This window comes from Cherax quadricarinatus, unplaced genomic scaffold (assembly GCF_038502225.1).
Source record: "Cherax quadricarinatus isolate ZL_2023a unplaced genomic scaffold, ASM3850222v1 Contig2228, whole genome shotgun sequence".
NCBI classification, from domain to species: Eukaryota; Metazoa; Arthropoda; class Malacostraca; order Decapoda; family Parastacidae; genus Cherax; species Cherax quadricarinatus.
The window spans coordinates 26955-51675 of record NW_027197254.1 but is presented as its reverse complement, the minus strand read 5'-3'; the positions used below and the strand labels follow the sequence as shown (position 1 = coordinate 51675).

Below are 24721 nucleotides of genomic sequence, written 5' to 3'. Positions count from 1 at the left end.
ACACTACACAACCTCTGTGTGTGTGTGCGCAACACTACACAACCTCTGTGTGTGTGTGCGCACAACACTACACAACCTCTGTGTGTGTGCGCACAACACTACACAACCTCTGTGTATGTGCAACACTGAGATTAAGACACATGTGCAACATCTGGGTATCTTTATTGTAGACATTTCGCCACCGAGTGGCTTTATCAATACAAATTCTACAAGTTGTGTAGGAATGGTATATAATACCGACAAGATGAGATTAAGACACATGTGCAACATCTGGGTATCTTTATTGTAGACGTTTCGCCACCCAGTGGCTTTATCAATACAAATTCTAGGACATAACTTGAAGATAGTAGAACTATGTACAGAAGATGAGGTAATCAGTCCCTCAACCTAGGAGTAGGTGCGAAGAGCACCACAACCTGTGTGTGTGCAACACTACACAACCTGTGTGTGTGTGTGTGCATGCACAACACTACACATCCTGTGTGTGCGTGTGCAACACTACACAACCTGTGAGAGTGTGCGCACAACACTACACAACCTGTGTGTGCACACAACACTACACCATAAAGTGGTATATAACTGGTGGATGATGTAAAATTATCCATTTTCTCTACAAAACAAAATTTATGTATTTCTGCTGGTAGAGAGCCTTCTTAAGTATAACTTGCAACATATGCTTTCTTAATGATTTTTATAGAAAAAAAATTTGGCCAATGAAACACTAAGGACTACTCTTCCACTTCCTGGGGCTATTTTTTACCCAATACCCACTGATACATTTTCAGTACTCTTAGCCTACACGAAAAGGAGTTATGCTATTCGCGGATTTTATTCAATAGCGAGAGACTAACTATATAAAAAAAAGCAATCTAAGATACGCTTATGTATTTCCCAAGATAGATACCTAAAGTTACCCATCCAGTACATACAAAAAAATTAGAAAACTTTACTGACTATAAAGTTGGAAGTTTGAAAATAGGATTTTACTTAAATAGCTACAAAAGCCTCAAGAGAGAGGCACAGAGATAAACATGAGGGAGAGCAAATAAGTGTGGCTTTAGGAAGGAGTAATACACTGAGGAATTAATTTAGTAATACTGCAGTTGCTAATGGAATTCAGTCATAATAAAATATGACATTACAATAAGAAGAATGTTAAAATTTACTATGGACAATATAGCTGATAAGATGATGAATGATGTATGGAAAGATTTTATAAATGCCAAAGATGTACATAGAGAATTTAGAAAAAAAAAATAGTAAGTAGGTAAGAGCAACATTTAATAGAGTAGAACAAGCTATTTTTCTCAGAGTAACTAATTCAGCTCAAAGAAATAATTCAGTAATGTGTATCAGTGCTCAAATGCTGTGAAATAAAAGCAAAAAATGCATATAAATTATGCCATTATAAAAGATCTGAGCATATATTTCTGAAATGGTGTAACAAGAGACTTCACTAAAGGTTGAAAATGATCCTTGAAGTGAATTTAATAAACATGAGCTTGAATATTAATCTCTATTTAGCTTCAAGTTATTTATCTTAATTTATTTAAAACAATGCACAAATGTTAATACAAGCAATTACTAACAGCAAATTAAGTAATTTCACTACATTCAATAACAAGTTGCCAAGAATAACAAAGCACTTACCAAAGATGATGGCATATATGGCAGCAATATAAGTTTACCTTTCAGAGAAGGCACTAGCTGAAAGTGTTATGCTTAAAATTAAAATTTGTCAGGAGGGAGGAGGCATGAAGTAGAAGCATTGGCTATATTTCACAAAGAGACAAGTCTGCTCTTGAAAAGGCATTAATTACAATTTCTATTACATAAAAGTATTCAACTTCAGCATTTAACACAAAGCAGGAGCTTAAGTTTGGAGTCCATGGCAATACCTTATTATCTTCCAAAGAACTATATGGTAATTCGAAGTCAAAAGGCTCTTCGTATATGTTTTCTTCATAATACTCCCACTAAAAAGACATGCATTGGGGTTATTAAAGCAACTATCCATTGCATACAAAAAAATAAAAAATATGGTAAACCAGGTTTATTTAACGAAAATGGTTATTCAGCCTACTTTTTCGTATAGCACAAATTCAGTCAAATTTTTCTTACTAATTTTGAAGATTATTCCTATTTACACTGCTATAATAAACAATGTTCATCTTTTAAGAAGCCACTAAAGAATTCATAAGCTGAGCAAATAACATTAGTCAATGAAAATTTAAACTTGCAAAAAAAATAAAACTAATAATATTTGGATAATTTCACATGAAACTGACTGCTTCAGTGCAAGGTGAAGAATTCAATAACAAAACCATTATGTCATGAGATACTGTAATGTAAAAAACAAAATCCACACTCACATTAAGTTGATCATGATCACATTGCCCTACAAAACTGATAATTATTATGAATGGCTTCTTAATGATTAACTCTTACCTAGTTACATGCATTATTAAGAAGCAGAGTGAGCATGACTTACCCTACATAAAAATCCTTCTCATAAGATAAACTTAATTTTTAATTAAAAATCTAAATTTTAATTATTTAATTAATTTATTTAATTAATTAATGAAAATGTAAATCTAATTATGCAAGAGATGAGCTTTTGTAGCTTGGAAAACTTTTTTATTTTAACCAGCCTTCTTCCACCAAGGTATGAAGACCCAAAAAAGAAGAAACGCTTTCACCATCACTCGCTATATCACTGTCATACTGGAGGCACACCAACATCACAGCTCAGATGCCTCTCCAAAGTGCAATATCCCCACACCACCTTCAGAGTGCAGGCATTGTACTTCCCACATCCAGGACTCAAGTCTGGCTAGCCAGTTTTCCTGACTCCCTTCATAAATGTTACCTTGTTCACAAAATCTACTTGCCTCCATTCACTCCTACCTAACACTCACACATGCCTGTTGTATGTCCAACCCCCTCGCATAAACCTCTTTTACCCCCTCTTTTCAACCTATCCTAGGATGACCCCTACCCCATCTTCCCTCCATTACAGACTGATGCACCCTCCAAGTCATCCTATTCTGCTCCATCCTCTCTAAATGTCCAAGCCACCTCAATAGTTCCCTCCTCAACTCTCTGAATAATACTTTTAGAAACTTTTCACCTCCATCTCATCTCCAACTTACAAATTCTCTGCATAATATTCACACCACACACACTGCCTTCAGATGGAACATCTCTACTGGCTCCAGCCTCCTCCTCACTGCAACATTCACAACCTATGCTTCACACCCATATAAGTGATGGTACAACGATACTTTCATACATTCTCTTTTTTTTGTTTTCATGGATAACATTCTGTATCTCCACAGATGCCTCAATGCCCCACTCACTTTTTTCCCCCCTCATCAATTCTACTGTGTACCTCAGTTTCATAGACCCATCTGCCAACAAGTCCACTTCCAAATATCTGAACTCTCCACGCACTCTCTTTCCAATTTAATATTCAATCTCTCATTACCTAATTTTTAGCTACTTTCATCAACTTTGTTCTTTCCTTTGTTCACTTTTAATTTCCTTCTATCGCCCACCCTCCCAAATTCGTCCATGAACCCTTGCAACTTCTCCTCAGAATCTCCCAAAAACACCATGTGATAGGCAAAAAGCAACTGTGACAACTCCCACTCTATCAGATTCTTTATTTTTCAATCACACACCTTTCCCCAACACCCTAGCATTCACTTCTTTCACAATCTCATTTATAAATATGCTAGACCACCAAAGTAACATCACGCATCCCTGTCTAAGGCCTACTTTTATTTGAAAATATAATTTCAATCTCTCCTACATACCCTAACCTGAGCTTCACTACCCACATAAAAACTCTTAACTGCTTTAAGTAGCCTGCCACCTATTCCAGACACTTACAACTTCTGCCACACTGCTTCCCTATCCACCCTATCATATGCAGTTTCTAAATCCATAAATGCAGAGAAAACAGCCTTACCTTATCTAAATATTGTTCACTTATATACTTCAATGTAAACACTTGGTCTACACATCCCCTGCCCTTCCTCAAACATCCTTGCTCGTCTGCAATCTTGCTCTGTCTTACCCTTAACCCCTTGACTGTCGCAACCCCCAATCCTGAAGTGTCTCCTGGTGTCGCAAAATTTAAAAAAAAAATTATTCTTTCCTATGAAATGATAGAGAATCTTTTCCCGATTGTAATGACACCAAAAACACGAAATTTGATGGAAAACTGACAGGATTACGCTCTCGCAAAGTTAGCGACCTCGGCGTTATTTACAAATCGGCGATTTTGCGCACTTTGAGCCCTATTTTTGGCTAATACCATTGCTCCAGTCGATCAAACTCATAGCTATTTCTTTAGAACTCCATTTTTTCTATCGACTGAGTACAAGAAACTGCCCATTTACCAATTTCAACTACCCAATAACGTGGTCAGAAATTTGCAATTTGGCCAATTTCACAAAAATTAAAAAATATGACAATTTCAAAATAAGGTCCAGAATGAACAATGCAGACATTCCTGGCTCTAAAACAACATCAGTCACGTCTCCAAGCCACTCTGATATTACTCTTGCTTTCTATTTTGAATTTTTATTCAAACAAAAATTAGAAGATTTACTGCTATGCAGACTACTGCAATACTGTAATAATTGTATAAATAACATCAACCCATTCATGACTGCATATCAGAATGGCTAGTTGGGCATTTATTGGACAATGACATCATTTGTTTACTTCTGAACATCGGCAAAAATCAAACATTTTCCCTACTTTGAGGTCCATTTCCAGGTTCTTTTTTAGTAAAATCAATCAAAATCACCTCTTATTCTATAATATGTTTACCATTCTATCAAATGAGACCAAGAAAACGAGAATACAACCATAAATACTATACGAAAATAGACCACAAAGTCGGCATTTTAATTAAAAAAAAAAAAAAAAAAAAGAAAAAAGGTTGGAGTTTTTTTCCCTCATTATGCACTGCATGCTCCAGGATTTTTTTTATATGGTGCACACTGACCACACAGACCCATTCTCTCACATGTGGGCCTACCAGCTTTCTCCTGCTTGATTTGAAGCCGCTAGAATTTATAAGAACATAAGAACGAAGGAACACTGCAGCAGGCCTACTGGCCCATGCGAGGCAGGTCCAAGTCTCCTACCAGCTTAAGCCAATGCACCCAACCTAGTCAGGTCAGGTCACACTGACTTAAGGGAGGAACGCGGCAACCGACCTGGTAGCACAAGCTAATCAGGTCCAACTCACACCCACCCACACCCACTCATGTATTTATCCAACCTATTTTTAAAGCTACACAACATTCTGGCCTCTATAACTGTACTTGGGAGTTTGTTCCACTCATCCACAACTCTATTACCAAACCAGTACTTTCCTATATCCTTCCTGAATCTGAATTTTTCCATCTTAAAACCATTGCTGAGATTCCTGTCTAGGCTAGATATTTTCAGCACACTATTTACATTCCCTTTATTTATTCCTGTCTTCCATTTATACACCTCAATCATATCCCCCCCTAATTCTACGTCTTTCTAGCGAGTGAAGACTCAGGGCCCTTAGTCTATCCTCATAGGGGAGGTTTCTGATACATGGGATCAACTTTGTCATCCTCCTTTGTACATTTTCCAGAGCATTTATATCCATTCTGTAATACAGTGACCAAAACTGTGCAGCATAAACTAAATGAGGCCTAACCAAGGATGTATAGAGTTGAAGAACAACCTGAGGACTCCTATTATTTATGCTTCTTGATATGAAGCCAAGGATTCTATTAGCTTTATTGCGAACACTTATTATGAGTATATATACGTCAAACACGGTACCTCGTAAGACGTATATATACGACCTCGATAGTCAAAGGGTTAAGACTTTCAATAATAGCTCTACCACATACTTTTTCCCTGGTATACTCAACTGACTTATTCCCCTATAATTCTTACATTTTATTTTATCCCCTTTTCCTTTATACAAAGGAACTATGCACGCGCTCTACTCATCCCTATGTATCTTCCTCCTTTCATAGATTTATCGAGAAAATACACCCACCATACCAAAATTTAATCCCATCTGCTTTTAACATTTGTCTTAATCTTATCAATCCCAGCTGTCACTATCTACTGCCTCACGGACCTCCCCATGCTCACATCTGGCTCTTCCTCAATCCTAAAAGATGTTATACCTCCCTGCCCAATGTATGAAATCACAGCTTCCCTCTCATCAACATTTAACAGTCAAAATATTCCTTCCATCTTTCCAATAATTTCACCTTCCCATCAAATAATTCCCCTCTTTTGTTTTTAACTTTTAAATCCATTCATTCCCTAGGTTTTCTCAATTTATTAATCCCACTTCAAAACTATTTATTTTTAGCAAAATTTGTTTACAAAAACCTCACCCCCAACTCTCCTTTGCTCTCATTTTACACTTCCTCACTACTCTTAACCTCTCTTTTACTCTCCATATACTCCACCCTCCTTATATCACTTCTGTTTTGTAAAAATACCTTTCATATTCTAGCTTTTTCTCCCTTACCACTCTCTCTACCTTATCATTCTATCCATCATTCCTCTTCCCTCTTGCACACACTTTCTTATATCCACAAACATCTGTTGCACACTAACACTGCATTCTTAGATCTACCCCATACCTTTCTGACATTACCTTTACAGCCTCTCCTTACTTAATGACAGGGTTCCATTCCTAAGAGTAGGTCTAAGTGAATTGATCATTAAGAGAGCAGCATACTATACTGGTAGTGGGTTTGTGTCAACCATCTTTAGATATTTTTAACGTCACCTTTGCACTATTTATAACATTTTTAGTGTATTTTTAAATGTTTATACAGTAGTGTACTGTATACTGTAATAAACAGAAAAAAGGAAATCAGCTCTAATATACATTACTTAGGTTTGCACACTGGTTGGAGAGCTGGTCATAAGTTCGAGTGGTCAGTAAACGAGCACATTGCTGAGGAGAGGCTGTACTCTCATTAGCCCATCTTTCTCACAAGACTTCCTTATATGTTACCCTAACTACCCCCTTTATAAACTTTCACTTCTCTTACTCATTAATAACCTTCTTATACCCCATCTACCTGTTATTCTGTAGCTACAATTAGATGATATACCAGTTGATCCTCTAAAAACATGTACATCCAGAAGTCTACCCATCAACTTTTTATCTACTAATACATAATCTAACCAACTGTTGCCATTACGCCCTATATCTTATAATTTTTTATTTTATTAGCACACTGGCCGATTCCCACCAAGGCAGGGTGGCCCAAAAAAGAAAAACTTTCACCATCATTCACTCCATCACTGTCTTGCCAGAAGGGTGCTTTAACTACAGTTTTTAAACTGCAACATTAACACCCCTCCTTCAGAGTTCAGGCACTGTATTTCCCCTCTCCAGGACTCAAGTCCGGCCTGCTGGTTTCCCTGAATCCCTTCATAAATGTTACTTTGCTCACACTCCAGCAGCACGTCAAGTATTAAAAACCATTTGTCTCCATTCACTCCTATCAAACACACTCACGCATGCCTGCTGGAAGTCCAAGCCCCTCGCACACAAAACCTCCTTTACCCCGTCCCTCCAAGCTTTCCTAGGCCGACCCCCTACCCCGCCTTCCTTCCACTACAGACTGATAAACTCTTGAAGTCATTCTGTTTCGCTCCATTCTCTCTACATGTCCGAACCACCTCAACAACCCTTCCTCAGCCCTCTGGACAACAGTTTTGGTAATCCCGCACCTCCTCCTAACTTCCAAACTACGAATTTTCTGCATTATATTCACACCACACATTGCCCTCAGACATGACATCTCCACTGCCTCCAGCCTTCTCCTCGCTGCAACATTCATCACCCATGCTTCACACCCATGAACATTAAAATGGTATAAAATACCGACAGGTTGTTAGGTAAGACACATGTGCAACAGTTAGGTATCTTTATTTTGAAACGTTTCGCCTACACAGTAGGCTTCTTCAGTCGAGTACAGAAAAGTTAATAGAAGCAGAAGAGACTTGAAGGCGATGTAATCAGTCCATCACCCTTGAAGTTTTGAGGTAGTCAGTCCCTCAGTCTGGAGAAGAGTATTGTTCCAAAGTCTGAAACAATATGGAGTTGAAGTGATAGGATGGAGCCTTATATAGCGCCAGGAGGTGAGACGTAGGTCACTAGTAGAGGTAAGAACATAGACGTTGGGAGGTCAGGTCCCTCTCAAATCCAGCCATTCTCACTAGTAGAGGTTGTCAAAGTTGATTTCAGGTCTGTACCAAGATACCCTTGTGTTACAGTGTCTGACAGAGTGAACATTAAAATGGTACAAAATACCGACAGGTTGTTAGGTATCTTTATTTTGAAACGTTTTGCCTACACAGTAGGTTTCTTCAGACGAGTACAGAAAAGTTGATAGAAGCAGAAGAGACTTGAAGGCGATGTAATTAGTCCATCACCCTTGAAGTTTTGAGGTGGTCAGTCCCTCAGTCTGGAGAAGAGTATTGTTCCATAGTCTGAAACTGTTGCATATGTGTCTTACCTAACAACCTGTCGGTATTTTATACCATTTTAATGTTCACTCTGTCAGACACTGCAACACACGGGTATCTTGGTACAGACCTGAAATCGACTTCGACAACCTCTACTAGTGAGAATGGCTGGATTTGAGAGGGACCTGACCTCCCAAAGTCTACGTTCTTACCTCTACTAGTGACCTATGTCTCACCACCTGGTGCTATATAAGGCTCCATCCTATCACTTCAACTCCATATTGTTTCAGACTATGGAACAATACTCTTCTCCAGACTGAGGGATTGACCACCTCAAAACTTCAAGGGTGGACTGATTACATCGCCTTCAAGTCTCTTCTGCTTCTATCAACTTTTCTGTACTCGACTGAAGAAGCCTACTGTGTAGGCGAAACGTTTTGAAATAAAGATACCTAACTGTTGCATAAGTGTCTTACCTAACAACTTCACACCCATATAAGAGCGTTGGTAAAACTATACTCTCATACATTCCCCTCTTTGCCTCCAAGGACAAAGTTCTTTGTCTCCACAGACTCCTAAGTTCACTCCTAAGTCCCCCTATAATTTTTACACTCTCTTTTGTCCCCTTTGCCTTTATACAAAGGAACTATGCATGCTCTCTGCCAATCCCTAGGTACCTTACCCTCTTCCATACATTTATTAAATAATTGCACCAACCACTCCAAAACTATATCCCCACCTGCTTTTAACATTTCTATCTTTATCCCATCAATCCCGGCTGCCTTACCCCCTTTCATTTTACCTACTGCCTCACGAACTTCCCCCACACTCACAACTGGCTCTTCTTCACTCCTAAAAGATGTTATTCCTCCTTGCCCTACACATGAAATCACAGCTTCCCTATCTTCATCAACATTTAACAATTCCTCAAAATATTCCCTCCATCTTCCCAATACCTCTAACTCTCCATTTAATAACTCTCCTCTCCTAATTTTAACTGACAAATCCATTTGTTCTCTAGGCTTTCTTAACTTGTTAATCTCACTCCAAAACTTTTTCTTATTTTCAACAAAATTTGTTGATAACATCTCACCCACTCTCTCATTTGCTCTCTTTTTACATTGCTTCACCACTCTCTTAACCTCTCTCTTTTTCTCCATATACTCTTCCCTCCTTGCATCACTTCTACTTTGTAAAAACTTCTCATATGCTAACTTTTTCTCCCTTAGTACTCTCTTCACATCATCATTCCACCAATCGCTCCTCTTCCCTCCCTCATCCACTTTCCTGTAAACACAAACTTCTGCTGAACACTCTAACACTACATTTTTAAACTTACCCCATACCTCTTCGACCCCATTGCCTATGCTCTTGTTAGCCCATCTATCCTCCAATAACTGTTTATCTTACCCTAACTGCCTCCTCTTTTAGTTTATAAACCTTCACCTCTCTCTTCCCTGATGCTTCTATTCTCCTTGTATCCCATCTACCTTTTACTCTCAGTGTAGCTACAACTAAAAAGTGATCTGATATATCTGTGGCCCCTCTATATACATGTACATCCTTAAGTCTACTCAACAGTCTTTTATCTACCAATACGTAATCCAACAAACTACTGTCATTTCGCCCAACATCATATCTTGTATACTTATTTATCCTCTTTTTCTTAAAATATGTATTACCTATAACTAAACCCCTTTCTATACAAAGTTCAATCAAAGGGCTCCCATTATCATTTACACCTGGCACCCCAAACTTACCTACCACACCCTCTCTAAAAGTTTCTCCTACTTTAGCATTCAGGTCCCCTACCACAATTACTCTCTCACTTGGTTCAAAGGCTCCTATACATTCACTTAACATCTCCCAAAATCTCTCTCTCTCCTCTGCATTCCTCTCTTCTCCAGGTGCATACACGCTTATTATGACCCACTTCTCGCATCCAACCTTTACTTTAATCCACATAATTCTTGAATTTACACATTCATACTCTCTTTTCTCCTTCCATAACTGATCATTCAACATTATCATATGCCTTTTCTAAATCCATAAATGCAATAAAAACTTCCCTACCTTTATCTAAATACTGTTCACATATATGCTTCAATGTAAACACTTGATCTACACATCCCCAACCCACTCTGAAACCTCCTTGCTCATCCGCAATCCTACATTCTGTCTTACCTCTAATTCTTTCAATTATAACCCTACCGTACACTTTTCCTGGTATACTCAGTAAACTTATTCCTCTATAATTTTTACAGTCTCTTTTGTCCCCTTTCCCTTTATATAAAGGGACTATACATGCTCTCCGCCAATCCCTAGGTACCTTCCCCTCTTTCATACATTTATTAAACAAAAGTACCAACCACTCCAACACTATATCCCCCCTGCTTTTAACATTTCTGTCATGATCCCATCAGTTCCAGCTGCTTTACCCCCTTTCATTTTACGTAATGCCTCACGTACCTCCCCCACACTTACATTCTGCTCTTCATCACTCCTAAAAGATGGTATACCTCCCTGACCAGTGCATGAAATTACTGCCTATGTTTCTTCCTTAACATTTAAAAGTTGCAGATGTATACACGCTTATTATGACCCACTTGTCGCATCCAACCTTTACTTTAATCCACATAATCCTTAAATTTACACATTCATATTCTTTTCTCCTTCCATAACTGATCCTTCAACATTATTGCTACCCCTTCCTTAGCTCTAACTCTCTCAGATACTCCAGATTTAATCCCATTTATTTCCCCCCACCGAAACTCCCCTACCCCCTTCAGCTTTGTTTCACTTAGGGCCAGGAGATCCAACTCCTTTTCATTCATAACATCAGCAATCATCCGTTTCTTGTCATCTGCACTACATCCATGCACATTCAAGCATCCCAGTTTTATAAAGTTTTCCTTCTTCTCTTTTTTAGTAAATGTTTACAGGAAAAGGGGTTATTAGCCCATTGCTCCCGGCATTTTAGTCGCCTCATGCGACACGCATGGCTTACGGAGGAAAGATTCTTTTCCACTTCCCCATGGACAATAGAAGAAATAAAGAACAACAAGAGCTATTTAGAAAAAGGAGAAAAACCTAGATGTATGTATATATATATATATGCATGTGCGTGTCTGTGAAGTGTGACCAAAGTGCAAGTAGGAGTAGCAAGATATCCCTGTTATCTATCGTGTTTATGAGACAGAAAAAGACACCAGCAATCCTACCATCATGAATAACAGTTACACCTTTCTATACAAAGCTCAATTAAAGGGCCCCTATTATCACTAACCCTAGCACCCAAAACTTACTTACTATGCCTTCTACAACACTTTCTCCCACTTTTGCATTAAAGTCTCCCACAACAATTACTTTCTCACTTGGTTCATAACTCTCTAAACATTCTACACTCCTCTCTTCCCCAGGTGCATAAACACTTAACATAACAAACAAAACAAAAGTTTATTTCTTTGCAAAGGTTACAATGCATGTTCACATTTCATAATTTGATTGGTACAAAGAAAGGTAGTAGGTTGGTAGACAGCAACCGCCCAGGGAGGTACTACCGTCCTACCAAGTGAGTGTAAAACGAAAGCCTGTAATTGTTTTACATGATGGTAGGATTGCTGGTGTCCTTTTTTCTGTCTCATAAACATGCAAGATTTCAGGTACGTCTTGCTACTTCTACTTACACTTAGGTCACACTACACATACATGTACAAGCATATATATGTATATATACACATCCCTCTGGGTTTTCTTCTATTTTCTTTCTAGTTCTTGTTCTTGTTTATTTCCTCTTATCTCCATGGGGAAGTGGAACAGAATTTTCCTCCGTAAGCCATGCGTGTTGTAAGAGGCGACTAAAATGCCGGGAGCAAGGGGCTAGTAACCCCTTCTCCCATATAAATTACTAAATTTAAAAAGAGAAACTTTCGTTTTTCTTTTTGGGCCACCCTGCCTTGGTGGGATATGGCCGGTTTGTTGAAAAAAAAAACAAAAAAACAAAAAGCCACTATCATGCTGAGGCATTTCGGGCTGACTTACCCTAATAATTTTTGCATCCCATCCTTATTTAAATCCACATAATCCTTGAATTTATACATTACCATATTCAGCATTACCACTACTCCTTCCTTAGCTGTAATTCTCTCAGATACACCTGACCTAATCCCATTAATTTCTCATCAATGAGACACTCCTAACCCTTCAGCTTTGTTTTATTTTGAGCTAGGACATCCAGCTTCTTTCCATTCAAAACACTCACAATCAACTCTTATCATTTGTATTATATCCCTGGTAAGTTTCTATTATCTGTCTTATGACAGATAAATAGAACTTGCTGAATTTTGGCTCTCTTCCAGCTTTCACTTGGAACAAATTTTAAGCATTTAGTACCACCACATCTGAGATGAAAAAACAATTTCATGTAGTACCTGAAACTTGTTTACTGACAATCAACTGTTCCAATAAGCATGATGCATATCTGATTTTTCAACTAAACACAGTGTTTACATAACCAATAACTGCAGGTGGTTCTTCAATAGGTTCTGTATGTCTGTTCACCCTTCCAGTTTGTTTCATTTCATGCCTGTGTATAGCTGTCAATATTGTTATATCCCTCTTATCATGCTTTGTGGTGGAATTCCACTGCTATTATAAAATTGTAATTATTATTATAATCAAAACTAAGCACTAAATCCACCAGGGTCATACAGCATGAAATTTTAATAAATTTGGAGTGAATAAAGCATCTTTCTGCCAGTTCCATACCATGTTTGCTGGCAAACAAGCTGGTAGTGGAACAAGTCATTTTTTTTGTTTACCTGTGTTATTTAGTGCTAGTTAGGTGTACTAGTACATCAGTCATTACCTATGTAGTTAACCAAGATGCACTGTGTGGACCTGCTTGGCCTTAATTTTTTTTTCAAAGTCACGTAGAGGTTGTAGAAGACCCAAAGAGTTGTGCTGAAGTCAAAAATATTGACAGGTGACGTATTTGAAGGCTGGAAAAATTGTGTATCAGTACACCATACTCAGTTAGGTTAAGAGCTGATGCATCTTATTGCTAAGATAGTGTCCATTAAGTCTTGTTTGTATGCCAGCAAATTTGTTACCTCTGATATACCTTTAATGAGTTGCAAAAGTTTTTCTACTCCCAGAGTCCAGCCTTGTCTGGTGCTTGCCTGGTCAACTAGGCTGTTGCTGCTGATCTTATAATCAATGGAATCTGTGCCATAACAAGAGACTGACTCGTCTGATTGTCTTCAAATTTTCACTACCAGTGAGGTTTCATTAACACATGTCCCAAGCTGCTATTGGGTGGCATAAGTCTTTATTTATTTTACTGAATAGTGATAATCATTTCTGCTAGGGGCTAGGACATCCAACAGGCTTGTGTGAGCATCTTAGACATGAGTGAGTGAAGACAAGTGGATTTTATGATCTGCTGTTCGAGTGTGAGCAAGGTAACATTTTTGAAGGGAAACCGATTAGCTGCATTCAAGTCCTAGAGATAGGGAGTGCACAGTGCCTACACTCTGAAGGAGAGGTGGGGATGTCACAATTTTGAGGGCTATCTGAACTGTAATGTCAGTGCCATCCTGGCAGGACAGTGACAATGAATGAGAGTGAAATAATTTTCTTCTTTGTTAGATTATCCTGCCTCGGAAAGTGGTTAAAAATTATTTTTATTCATTAACTAAATAATGCTGCTTCTTGATTTATTTGTTCAGTAACTAAAGAATGCTTCTTTTCCTCAAGTTAAAAATATCTATGATGATGAATCATAAAAGGAAGATGATACCCCATAAGCTTAGTCTGAATAGGAGCAGACTTGAAATTTTACCAAAAATGTTAAAAAAAACTTGGAATTATTCGAATCGGATTAATTACAGTGGAACCTCAATTTTGGAACATAATCCGATCCAGAAGCCAGTACTAATTCGAAAAGTTTGAAAAGCGAAGCAATATTTCCCATAAGAAATAATGGAAATACAATTAATCCGTTCCAGAAACCCAAAAATATTCACAAAAAAATACATTTTATAGATTAATTATAGTTCTACATTCTTTTTTTTTTTACAAGTCGGCTGTCTCCCACCGAGGCAGGATGACCCACAAAGAAAGAAAATCCCCAAAAAGAAAAATACTTTCATCATTCAACACTTTCACCTCACTCACACATAATCACTGTTTTTGAATACAACAGTTTAGAAGCATATAAGTATAAAGATACATAACATATCCCTCCAAACTGCCAATATCCCAAACCCCTCCTTTAGAGTGCAGGCATTGTACTTCCCATTTCCAGGACTCAAGTCCGGCTATATAAAAATAACCGGTTTCCCTGAATCCCTTCACTAAATATTACCCTGCTCAAACTCCAACAGCTCGTCAGGTCCCAAATACCATTCGTCTCCCTTCACTCCTATCGAACACGCTCACGCACAACAAAGTGTACAATTATGTACTTCTAAATTTAAATAAACATTTAAAACGTTTAAATAAACCTTTATTGAAGATTGGTGATGGCATCTGGAAGATAGGGAGGAGGAGAGAGGGAGTTGGGGTTAGTGTTTGGAAGGGGAATCCCCCTCCATAAGGACTTTAGGTATCAAGCCCTCTCTGGGGTTACTTCCCTTCTCTGTCTTTTAATGCCACTAGGATCAGCTTGAGTCACTGGACCCCTGGCTCACAAAATAACTGTCCACAGTCATCTGTTTCTGGCACCTCTTTAATCCTTTGACTGTTTTGGTCATATATATATGTCTTATGCGCCACTGTTTTGGACGTATTTAAACGTGTAAATTCTAGCGGCTTCAAATCAAGCAGGAGAAAGCTGGTAGGTCCACATGTAAGAGAATGGGTCTGTGTGGTCAGTGTGCACCACATAAAAAAATCCTGCAGTACGCAGTGCATGAGGAAAAAAACTGACAGTTTTTTTGGATTAAAACGCCGACTTTGAGGTGTATTTTCGTATAGTATTTATCGTTGTATTCTTGCTTTCATGGTCTCGCCTGATAAAATGGAAAACATTTTACAGAAATAAAGATGATTTTGATTAGTTTCATGATGAAAACGACCTTGAAATTTAGCGGAAATGTTCGATTTTTACCAATGTTCAGGAGTAAGCAAATCACACCACACATCCAATACACGTCAACTGGGGACTAACATTCTTTCAGTAGTACATGGATATTATTTATACCATTTTTACAATAATGCAGTAGTCTGTGTAACAGTAAATTTTGTATTTTTTGTATGAATAAAAAATCAAAATAGAAAGCAATAGTAATATAAGAGGGGCCTTGAGACGTGACTAATGAACAGAGGATATGTTATTTTAGTGCCAAGAATGTCTACACTGTTTATTTTGGACACTATTTTGAAATTGGCATCTTCTTTAAGATGCAAAATTGGCCAAATTCCCAATTTCTGACCACTTTATTGGGTAGTTCAAATCGGTAAATGGGTGGTTTCTTGTACTCAACTGATAGAAAAAATGGAATTCTAAAGAAATAGCTATGAGTTGGGTCAATTGGAACAACGGAACTGGTCAAAAACAGGGCTCAAAGTCGGCGAAACCGCCGATGCATATGTCGCCGAGACCGCTAACTTCGCAGGAGCGTAATTCCGTGAGTTTTCGACCAAATTTCGTACTTTTGGTGTCATTACCATTGGGAAAAGAATCTCTATCATTTATTTTTTTTTTTTTTTTCAAAAAATTTTGCGACAGAATGACAGTTTCAAAAAGGGGCTTGTGACAGTCAAAGGGTTAAGATTTCCCTAAAATGGGACATAGTTCTCTCACTGAACTTGTTGCAAAGATGGCCTGTTTCAGCTTGCTCAGGGTGGTACTTCTCCACAAACATTTGGACATCATTCCACGTGGCACAAATCTCCTTAATCTTTGAATTGGCATGCAACTTCCTTGCTTTTACACAAATAATCGTCTCTGAAACACTATCACCTGCCATCTCTCTATCCTTGATCCACACCAGCAACAACTTCTGAACCTGATTGATTGTCTGTGGTCTTTTTTGGTTAACATATTAACACCTTTCGCAACATCAGCTTCCTTGATTTGTTCTTTCTTTGCCAGGATAGAAGCAATGGTCGACTTGTTTTTCCCCATACATCCTGGCAAGCTCAAGTTTCACATCACTCATACTTCTGTATTATTTCCTTCTTCACATCTAGGGTGTTTCTCACTTTCTTTACCACAGGCATACCACTAGCAAGTTTCTTTGGGCCCATGGTAATTTATTTCACAGTCCCACAAGCACTAAACACAATGAATTAATCATAAAATGTTTGAATGAGACTGCGAGACTGCAGGTTAGTGTTCACTCAACCATCAACAAAGTCAGACTGGCTCAAGGCACCTGCGCGGGGACGCAAACAGAGCTGGCAGACAGGTCTAGTACCCGGCGGTTCGAAAAAAGGGGAGAGTTGGATAATGGGGACAAAGTTGGTTCAAAAAAAGCGGTCGATTTTCGAAGAGTTCGATAAGCGATACGTTCGAAATTTGAGGTTCCACTGGACTGGAGAATGCCTTTTCTGATTGGTATTAAACTTTCACCACAGATGGTGGTTAAAATAAAGCTCATCACCAAGCTTTGTAAATATTAATAAGCAAATTTTATCAAGTAAATTGTTTTCCATGTAATAACTAGAGAATGCCTCTTCTGACGACTGTCTTCAAAGATTAAATGTTGGTGTCTCTTAATTGGGACTATTATTGCATTGAGCTGTGGGGATGCCAATTTGCCAATTTCCTCACAATTAATTTTTTTAAATTAAAATCAAATGTTTTTTCTTATAGGATAGTAGATAATTTTAATTACAGTGGACCCTCCCTTTTCATTGGGCTCTGTTTTTGTGAATTTCAATTATGTCCGACTTTTCTCATAAAAAATATTGGCTCAATTTTCGTTACTTTCCTCTGTTCTCGTCGATGGTACGGTACCTGTCTGAGTGCCACGCACATACAAAACCTCCCATTCTGAGGTAGTGTCCCTTTATTTCTCGGTGAGTAAACATTATCCTGCGAGGTCATAGGAACATTTCGTAATAATTCATTGTTTTTTGCACTTGTTTATTCGGTGTGACTGCTAAATAATCCACCAAGGGCCCAAAGAAAGCTGCTAGTGCCAGCCCTTTGGTAAAGGTAAGAAACACGATAGAATTAAAGAAAGAAATCATTGGAAAATATGAAAGTGGCTTGTGTGTGGCTGACATCGTGAGGATGTACTCCAAGCCTGCATCAACCATCAGCTCCATTGTGGCAAAAGAAAAACAAAATCAAGGAAGCTGATGTAGCAAAAGGGGTAAAAGTAATAACAATACAGAGGTCACGAACATTTGAAGATGTTGAGAAATTGTTGTTGATGTGGATCAACGAGAAACAATTCGCGGGAGATAGTCCTGTGCAGTCGATAATTTGTGAAAAGGCCAGGCAGTTGTCTGCCGATCTCAAAGAAAATGCCTGGAATGAGTGCTGATGTTAGTGAATTTAAGACCAGCAAAGGCCGATTCGAAAAATTCAAGAAGCGTAGTGGCATACACAGTGTTGTAAAGCATGGTGGGGCAGCAAGTTTAGATAAACATGCAGCTGAAAAATTCATGCATGAATTCAAGGAGTACATAGAGGCTGAAGGATTCGTCCCCCAACAAGTGTTCAATTGTGACGAAACAGGCCTCTTTTGGAAGAAAATGCCAAAGAGGACCTACATTACACAGGAGAAAAAGGCACTGCCAGGACACAAGCCTATGAAAGACAGGCCAATTCTCTTGTTCCGTGGAAATTATAGTGGGGATTTCAAAGTGAAGCCTTTACTGGTGTATCACTCAAAATCCGTGTTTTCAAGAAAAGCAGTGTCACCTGGGTAAATTGTGTGTGATGTGGAAGGCTAACAATAAGGCATGGGTCATGAGGAGAATTTTCCTTAATTGGTTCAATGAAGTGTTTCTCCAGAGTGTGAAGAAATACCTCCTGGAAAAAAAACTGCTCATCATCTGAATTTGGATGACCAATTGTGTGAGGACTTTAGTTTTGTCACAGTGAAGTTCTTGCCCCCTAATACCACTCCTCTCATCCAGCCCATGGATCAGCAGATCATTTCAAACTTCAAAAAACTCTACACCATAGCAATGTTTCAAAGGTGCTTTGATGTGACCTTGGACACTGAATTGACCCTAAGAGAGTTCTGGAAGGATCACTTCAATATCCTCAATTGCATAACTCTTATAGATAAGGCTTGGCAGGGAGTGACTTCCAGGACTTTGAACTCTGCTTGGAGAAAATTGTGGCCAGAATGTGTCCTCAACAAGAATTTTGAAGGTTTTAAGGCTGACCCCGTCGACCCTACACCTGTTGTGGAATCTATTGTGGCACTGGTCAATTCCATGGGGTTGGATGTGAGTGGCCAGGATGTGGAAGAGTTGATGGAAGACCACAGTGAAGAGCTGACCACTGAAGAGCTGCAAAACCTTCATCTGCAACAGCAACAGAACACAGCTGAGGAAATTGCTTCAGATGAGGAGGAAGAGAGATGGAAGAAGGTGCCTTCTTCAGAGATTAAGAAGATTTGTGCAATGTGGAGTAGGGTGCAAACATATGTGGACGAACATCACCCTAACAAAGCTGTTGCAAGCCGTGTCGGCAACATGTACAATGGCAATGCTGTGTCCCATTTTAGGCAAATCTTAGAGAGATGCAAGAAACAGAGCTCTCTGGCAACATGTACAATGGCAATGCTGTGTCCCATTTTAGGCAAATCTTAGAGAGATGCAAGAAACAGAGCTCTCTGGAACAACATTTTGTGCAACAGGGGTCCAGTGACTCAAGCTGGTCCTAGTGCCATTAAAAAACAAAGAAGGGAAGTAACCCCGGATAAGGACTTGGTACCTGAAGTCTTTATGGAAGGGGATTCCCGAGCCAAACAAGTCCTCCCTCTCCCCTCCTCCCTGTCTTCCATACACCAACAAGAGTCTTCAGTAAAGGTAAGTGTCATGTTAAATGTTCATTTATACATGTTATTAGTACATACTTCATAATATATTTGTCATTCTTTTCTGTATGTATTATTATTATTATAATAAAAAAGAAGCACTAAACCACAAGGGCTATACAGCGCTGCAGGGCAGGGAAAGAAGCGAGGGTATCGGGCGGCAGAAGGGGGAAGGGATGATTAGTAGATTACAGAAAACAGCGGGGCAGGGGATAGTGCGGGGGTAGAGGGTAGTAAGAGATTGAGGTAGAAAGGGCTGAAGGTATCATCATCAGAGTTTGTGGAGTAAGTCAGTTGTTGTCAAAAAGTCAATGAGAGAGTCCGGATGAAAAGTGGGTCCATCAGCGAGAAGGGAAGGTAGAGAGAGAGCAGCAGAGAGAAGACTACGTTGGAGGTAAATTCCGCGTGCTCGTTGATAAAGTGGGCAGTCTAACAGAATGTGGCTGACCGATACTGGAACCTGACAATTCTCACAGAGAGGAGCAGGGCGCCTCTCCATGAGATACCCAGGAGTAAGACGAGTGTGGCCAATGCGAAGGCGGGAGAGAGTAGTCTCCCAACCTCCACACTGATGACAAGAAGACAGCCAGTAACCTATACTCGGTTTAATAGAACAAAGTTTGTTATTGAGCAGAGCAGACCAATGTTGTTGCCAACGAGTGTGAAGGTGGGTAGCTATAACAGCAAAATAGTCCGTGAATGGAACACGTCTATATGAAACTGGAAGGTCATGTACTGCTGACCGTGCAGCAGTGTCTGCCTGTACATCAAAATGACCAGGGACCCAACAAAAAACATCTTTATGTTTGGTAGAGATACGGCGTAACCAAAGTTGGATACGGAGAACTAGTGGGTGAGGTGCATCAAATTTTTGTATAGCCTGTAAAGCACTAAGGGAGTCTGAAACAACCACAGATGATGATACAGGCAAAGATGGAATACGGATAAGTGCTGCAAAAATGGCATACAATTCAGCAGTAAAAATGCTAGCTGAAGACAGTAAATGCCCTCGCACAACGCTGTCCAGAAACACTGCTGCGAATCCGACACTGTCAGAAGACTTAGAGCCATCTGTGTACACTGTGATGGCATGAGAATGAGAGTGGAAGTGGTCAATAAAAAGAGAGCGGGAAGCTATCGTAGGCAGTTGGGCTTTTGAGCAAGGGAGTGAGAAAGAACTGACTCGAACAGCTGGAACTTCCCAGGGGGGGGTAGGGAAAACTGAGATGCTACATGAACATATCAAGGTGGCAATTGAAGGGAAGACAAGAGCGAATGTAGGTGAAGAGAAAAGGGACGGAGCAAACAGGAGCGACGAACAAATAAAGAATGTCTACTAATATTGGTGACTATTCTATAAATGGAAGGACTGCGGAGATCATGAGAGCGTACATAGTAGCGAAGGCAATGGGCATCATGGAGATCGGACAAGGATGGAACATTCACTTCTGCATAGAGGCTCTCAACAGGGGAAGAGCAAAAAGCACCAAGGCATAAAAGTATTCCCTGATGATGGATGGAATTAAGGCTAGAGAGAGTAGCAGGAGAGGCTGCCGAATAGAGCTGGTCATCATAATCGAGTTTCGATAAAATGAGGGCTGAATGTAGGCGAAGGAGAGTTCAACGATCAGCTCCCCATGAAAGATGAGCAAGGGTTTTAAGAAGGTTCAGCCGGCTGTGACAAGTTGCCTTCAGAGAAGTAATGTGAGGTTTGCAGGATAACCTACGGTCAAAGTGAAGGCCTAGAAACCTGACTGTATCACGTTTAGGGATATGTGAGCCATAAAGGTACAAAGGATGATCGGAAATGACAGAACGTCTAGTGAAAGTAAATTGGTGAGTTTTGGTACTGGAAAATTTAAACCCATGCGTGGTGGCCCAATTAGAAACAAGGTCGACCACATGCTGGAGAGAAACTGTAATGAGGTGACAGTCAGCGCCTGCACAAGCAATAGCGAAGTCATCAACAGAGTGACGACCAAATATTGGATGGAAGACTAGAGGCCAAATCATTTATAGCAAGGAAAAAAAGTTTTGTGCTCAGAACACATCCCTGGGGGACACCTTCACCTTGGACAAAGTCCGGGGAGAGCACATTATTACCCTAAACACGGAAATGTCTGTCAGTTAAAAAGTTCTTAAGGAAGGATGGTAGATTGCCTGGGAAAGAAAACAAAAACAAAAAAAAAGAATACAAAAGGGGGGACTGGGAAGGGATAGTTTCTAGGAGGAATGAAAGGGCCAGAAATCTCCCTCTGCACCCAAGAGAATCTCAGCACCGCAAGTAGCGCAGATGCGGCATGGAACCCGTGCCATACCCTACCCTTTATGACAGTAAACCAGCAATCCGGGATAGCAACCTCACATCTGCCGAGCTGCCTCGGTGGACAAAAGAGAGGGCGGCCAGATATCCGCCACAAAGCATATCTCCTTTGGCCACCACCCGCGGAATCCGAAAGGCAGCCTCCAGAGATACACCAGTCGCCCAAAAGACACCCAAAGCTACCCCCCGGGAGACTGGAGAGGGATTGGGGCATCCCCAGGCGATCCAGATTCCACGGTAAACTACACCACTGCCAAGAACCTCAACAGAATGGTATGGACCCCGGTATCCTTTCCCCTACCCAGGAACTAGTGTGCTTGTGGAAAAATCCCAAAGGCCAAAAAGAGGAAGGGCAAAAGGGAGGGGGTGGGGAGGAGGAGGAGGAAAGGAAAAAGGGGAGGATGGGATAGAGAAGGGGGAATTGGGAGGTAATTAGGTTCAGTCTGAGGAAGGAGACCAACAGGTCTAATTCCTCAGACCAAGAGCCTCTTCATCACACTAAGGAGCCCCCCTTGAAGAGGTTTTTCTGTATGTAAATCTATATTTAATCTCTAAAAAAAATTTATTTTTTGTTAATACTTTTGGGAATCTGGAACGGATTAATCGGATTTACATTATTGCTTATAGGGAAAAATGGTTTCAGTTTTCATCAATTTCACATTTTGTCAGACTCTCTGGAACAGATTAATGACAAAAAGGGAGGGTCCACTGTAAATGTAAACGAGACAAGATTACTGGCAAAAATCTAAATTCCCCTTTTTATGGCATTTTAAAGTTTAACAAGGAGAGCTTTTCCTATTTTCAGAACATTCTCAACACTATTTTGTTGACTTCCTCACAAATTTTCATTTATTACTTGAGAATCACTTATTCAGTTAGCATTACATTTTCAAATTTGGTGTAATGAATCTTGGGAAAGATTCAGGGGACTATTTGCTTGCATGGGTGCCCTATGCTTCAAACCTTTCATCACTCATGAATTCTACTTAGAGGAAGTTTGGTATTGTTAAAGGAATGTGAATATGCCATTTTGCCACTTTTATTCTCAAAATGGTATAGCATTATTTTTCACTGCATTGTTGTGCCTTAATGCTGGTAAGGGACTCTTGATCCAAGGAATTAGACTTATCCTTCAGTAAGCTGGGATCAAATTTGAATGCTTCTAGCTCCACAGGCACTGTATGACCCCTATGGGTTTAGCACAGTATAATAAATACGAACAGTATCAATCTCCAATAGGTAATGTACTGCATGAAATGGATGAAAATTTTCACAAGTTTAGGCCGTGAAGGTACAAATATTCTTGGATTCTGTTCAATAACTGGAAAATGTATCTTCTGGTCAGTATTAAGCTTAAAGTGCTTATGTGTGTTCCACACAGGAAGCAATTTCTTGATGTTAGTTTAAGTTATAATGTGCCAATTTTATTAATCAAATCAGTTTCTTTGAAATAACTGGAGAATCTCTCTTCTGATCAGAAATAAATCAGTTTTCGACTTAATGTTGATTTAAGCTAGGATAACCAAATTATGTACTTTTAAATGCTTATAACACCTGTGTGACTTTCGTTTTTCCTTTTGGACCACCCCACCTCGGTGGGATATGGCCGGCAAGTTGGAAGAAAGGACAACATCTGTGTGCCCTCAAAACCATAGTTCAAATTTTATGTTATATACTCCGAATTTACAAAAGCTTACTTACTTTCTTAAAAGCTGGTCAATCTTACTTAGAGAAAAGTTTGGATTGATTTTGGCCCAATTTACTTTTTTGGAAGAAATTTTAAAAAATTTAAATACTGTTTTTCATGCAATAATTTCTGAGTGTCACACCTGATTACCTTCACCCTTTCAATGTTTACAAGTTGATGATGCAATTCCCAAGGAGCTTCAAGCTTAATGTGTTTATACATTTTAGGATATTGATCTCTTTTGAAAGGTTTGAATTAGTTTGATATTAGCTTCCATATGATGACTTGTGAAGTGAATGCCTTTTGTGATTACCTTCAAATCTTCAATACTAATATAACTGTACTACCAATCTATTCCACATTCTGCACTATTGCAATCATGTGCACTGAAGCAAGGAGGATTAGGGTTATGCAATATGGGGATATCTTTCTCAGATCATACAGAGACCAAAATATATCTAATGTATGTTTCTCTTACCCTTGGTGCAGCTATGAAGTATTAGTCACCAACAACCTCACTGGACAGAGATCAGAATATGATCACTGAAGGAAGGATCAAGTTTCTACCACTGTGTGCTGAATGACCCACATGTATTTAAAGCTTCATGAAAAAAACTTTATTTTCCCAGATTTCCAACATTTGTAAATGTTGAATTAATGAGGCTGCAGGGAAAAATGAACAATTCACGGAAACTATTCATGCAACAGAAAAATTTATAACATGAAAGGCTGTCAGTTGCAAATATTTCTGATTAATTAGGTTCAATTGCTTTTCTGTAATGCCTTACATCATTTCTCTTCCATATAATATAGGTTTCCTCTCTGCCATCACTCACTCACTCTCTCGCACTTGCTCTCTCTTGCACTCTCGCTCTCTCTTGCACTCTCTCTCTCTCTTGCACTCTCTCTCTCTCTTGCACTCTCTCTCTCTCTTGCACTCTCTCTCTCTCTTGCACTCTCTCTCTCTCTTGCACTCTCTCTCTCTCTCGCACTCTCTCTCTCGCACTCTCTCTCTCGCACTCTCTCTCTCGCACTCTCTCTCTCGCACTCTCTCTCTCGCACTCTCTCTCTCGCTCTCTCGCTCTCGCTCTCTCTCTCTCGCTCTCTCACGCTCTCTCGCACTCTCTCTCGCACTCTCTCTCTCGCACTCTCTCTCTCGCACTCTCTCTCTCTCGCACTCTCTCTCTCTCTCTT

At 39.5% G+C, this 24721-nt stretch overlaps 1 protein-coding gene across 1 annotated transcript in view; it reads right to left on the bottom strand.

Annotated features, from left to right (window-relative positions):
* Positions 1-24721, bottom strand: part of LOC128696498 (proto-oncogene vav) — a gene marked incomplete at both ends in the record, with an annotated part of 56451 nt that overhangs the window by 7067 nt on the left and 24663 nt on the right. The window contains 1 exon segment of the mRNA XM_070081291.1: positions 1899-1976. Within this exon segment, the coding sequence (XP_069937392.1) occupies positions 1899-1976 (78 nt within the window).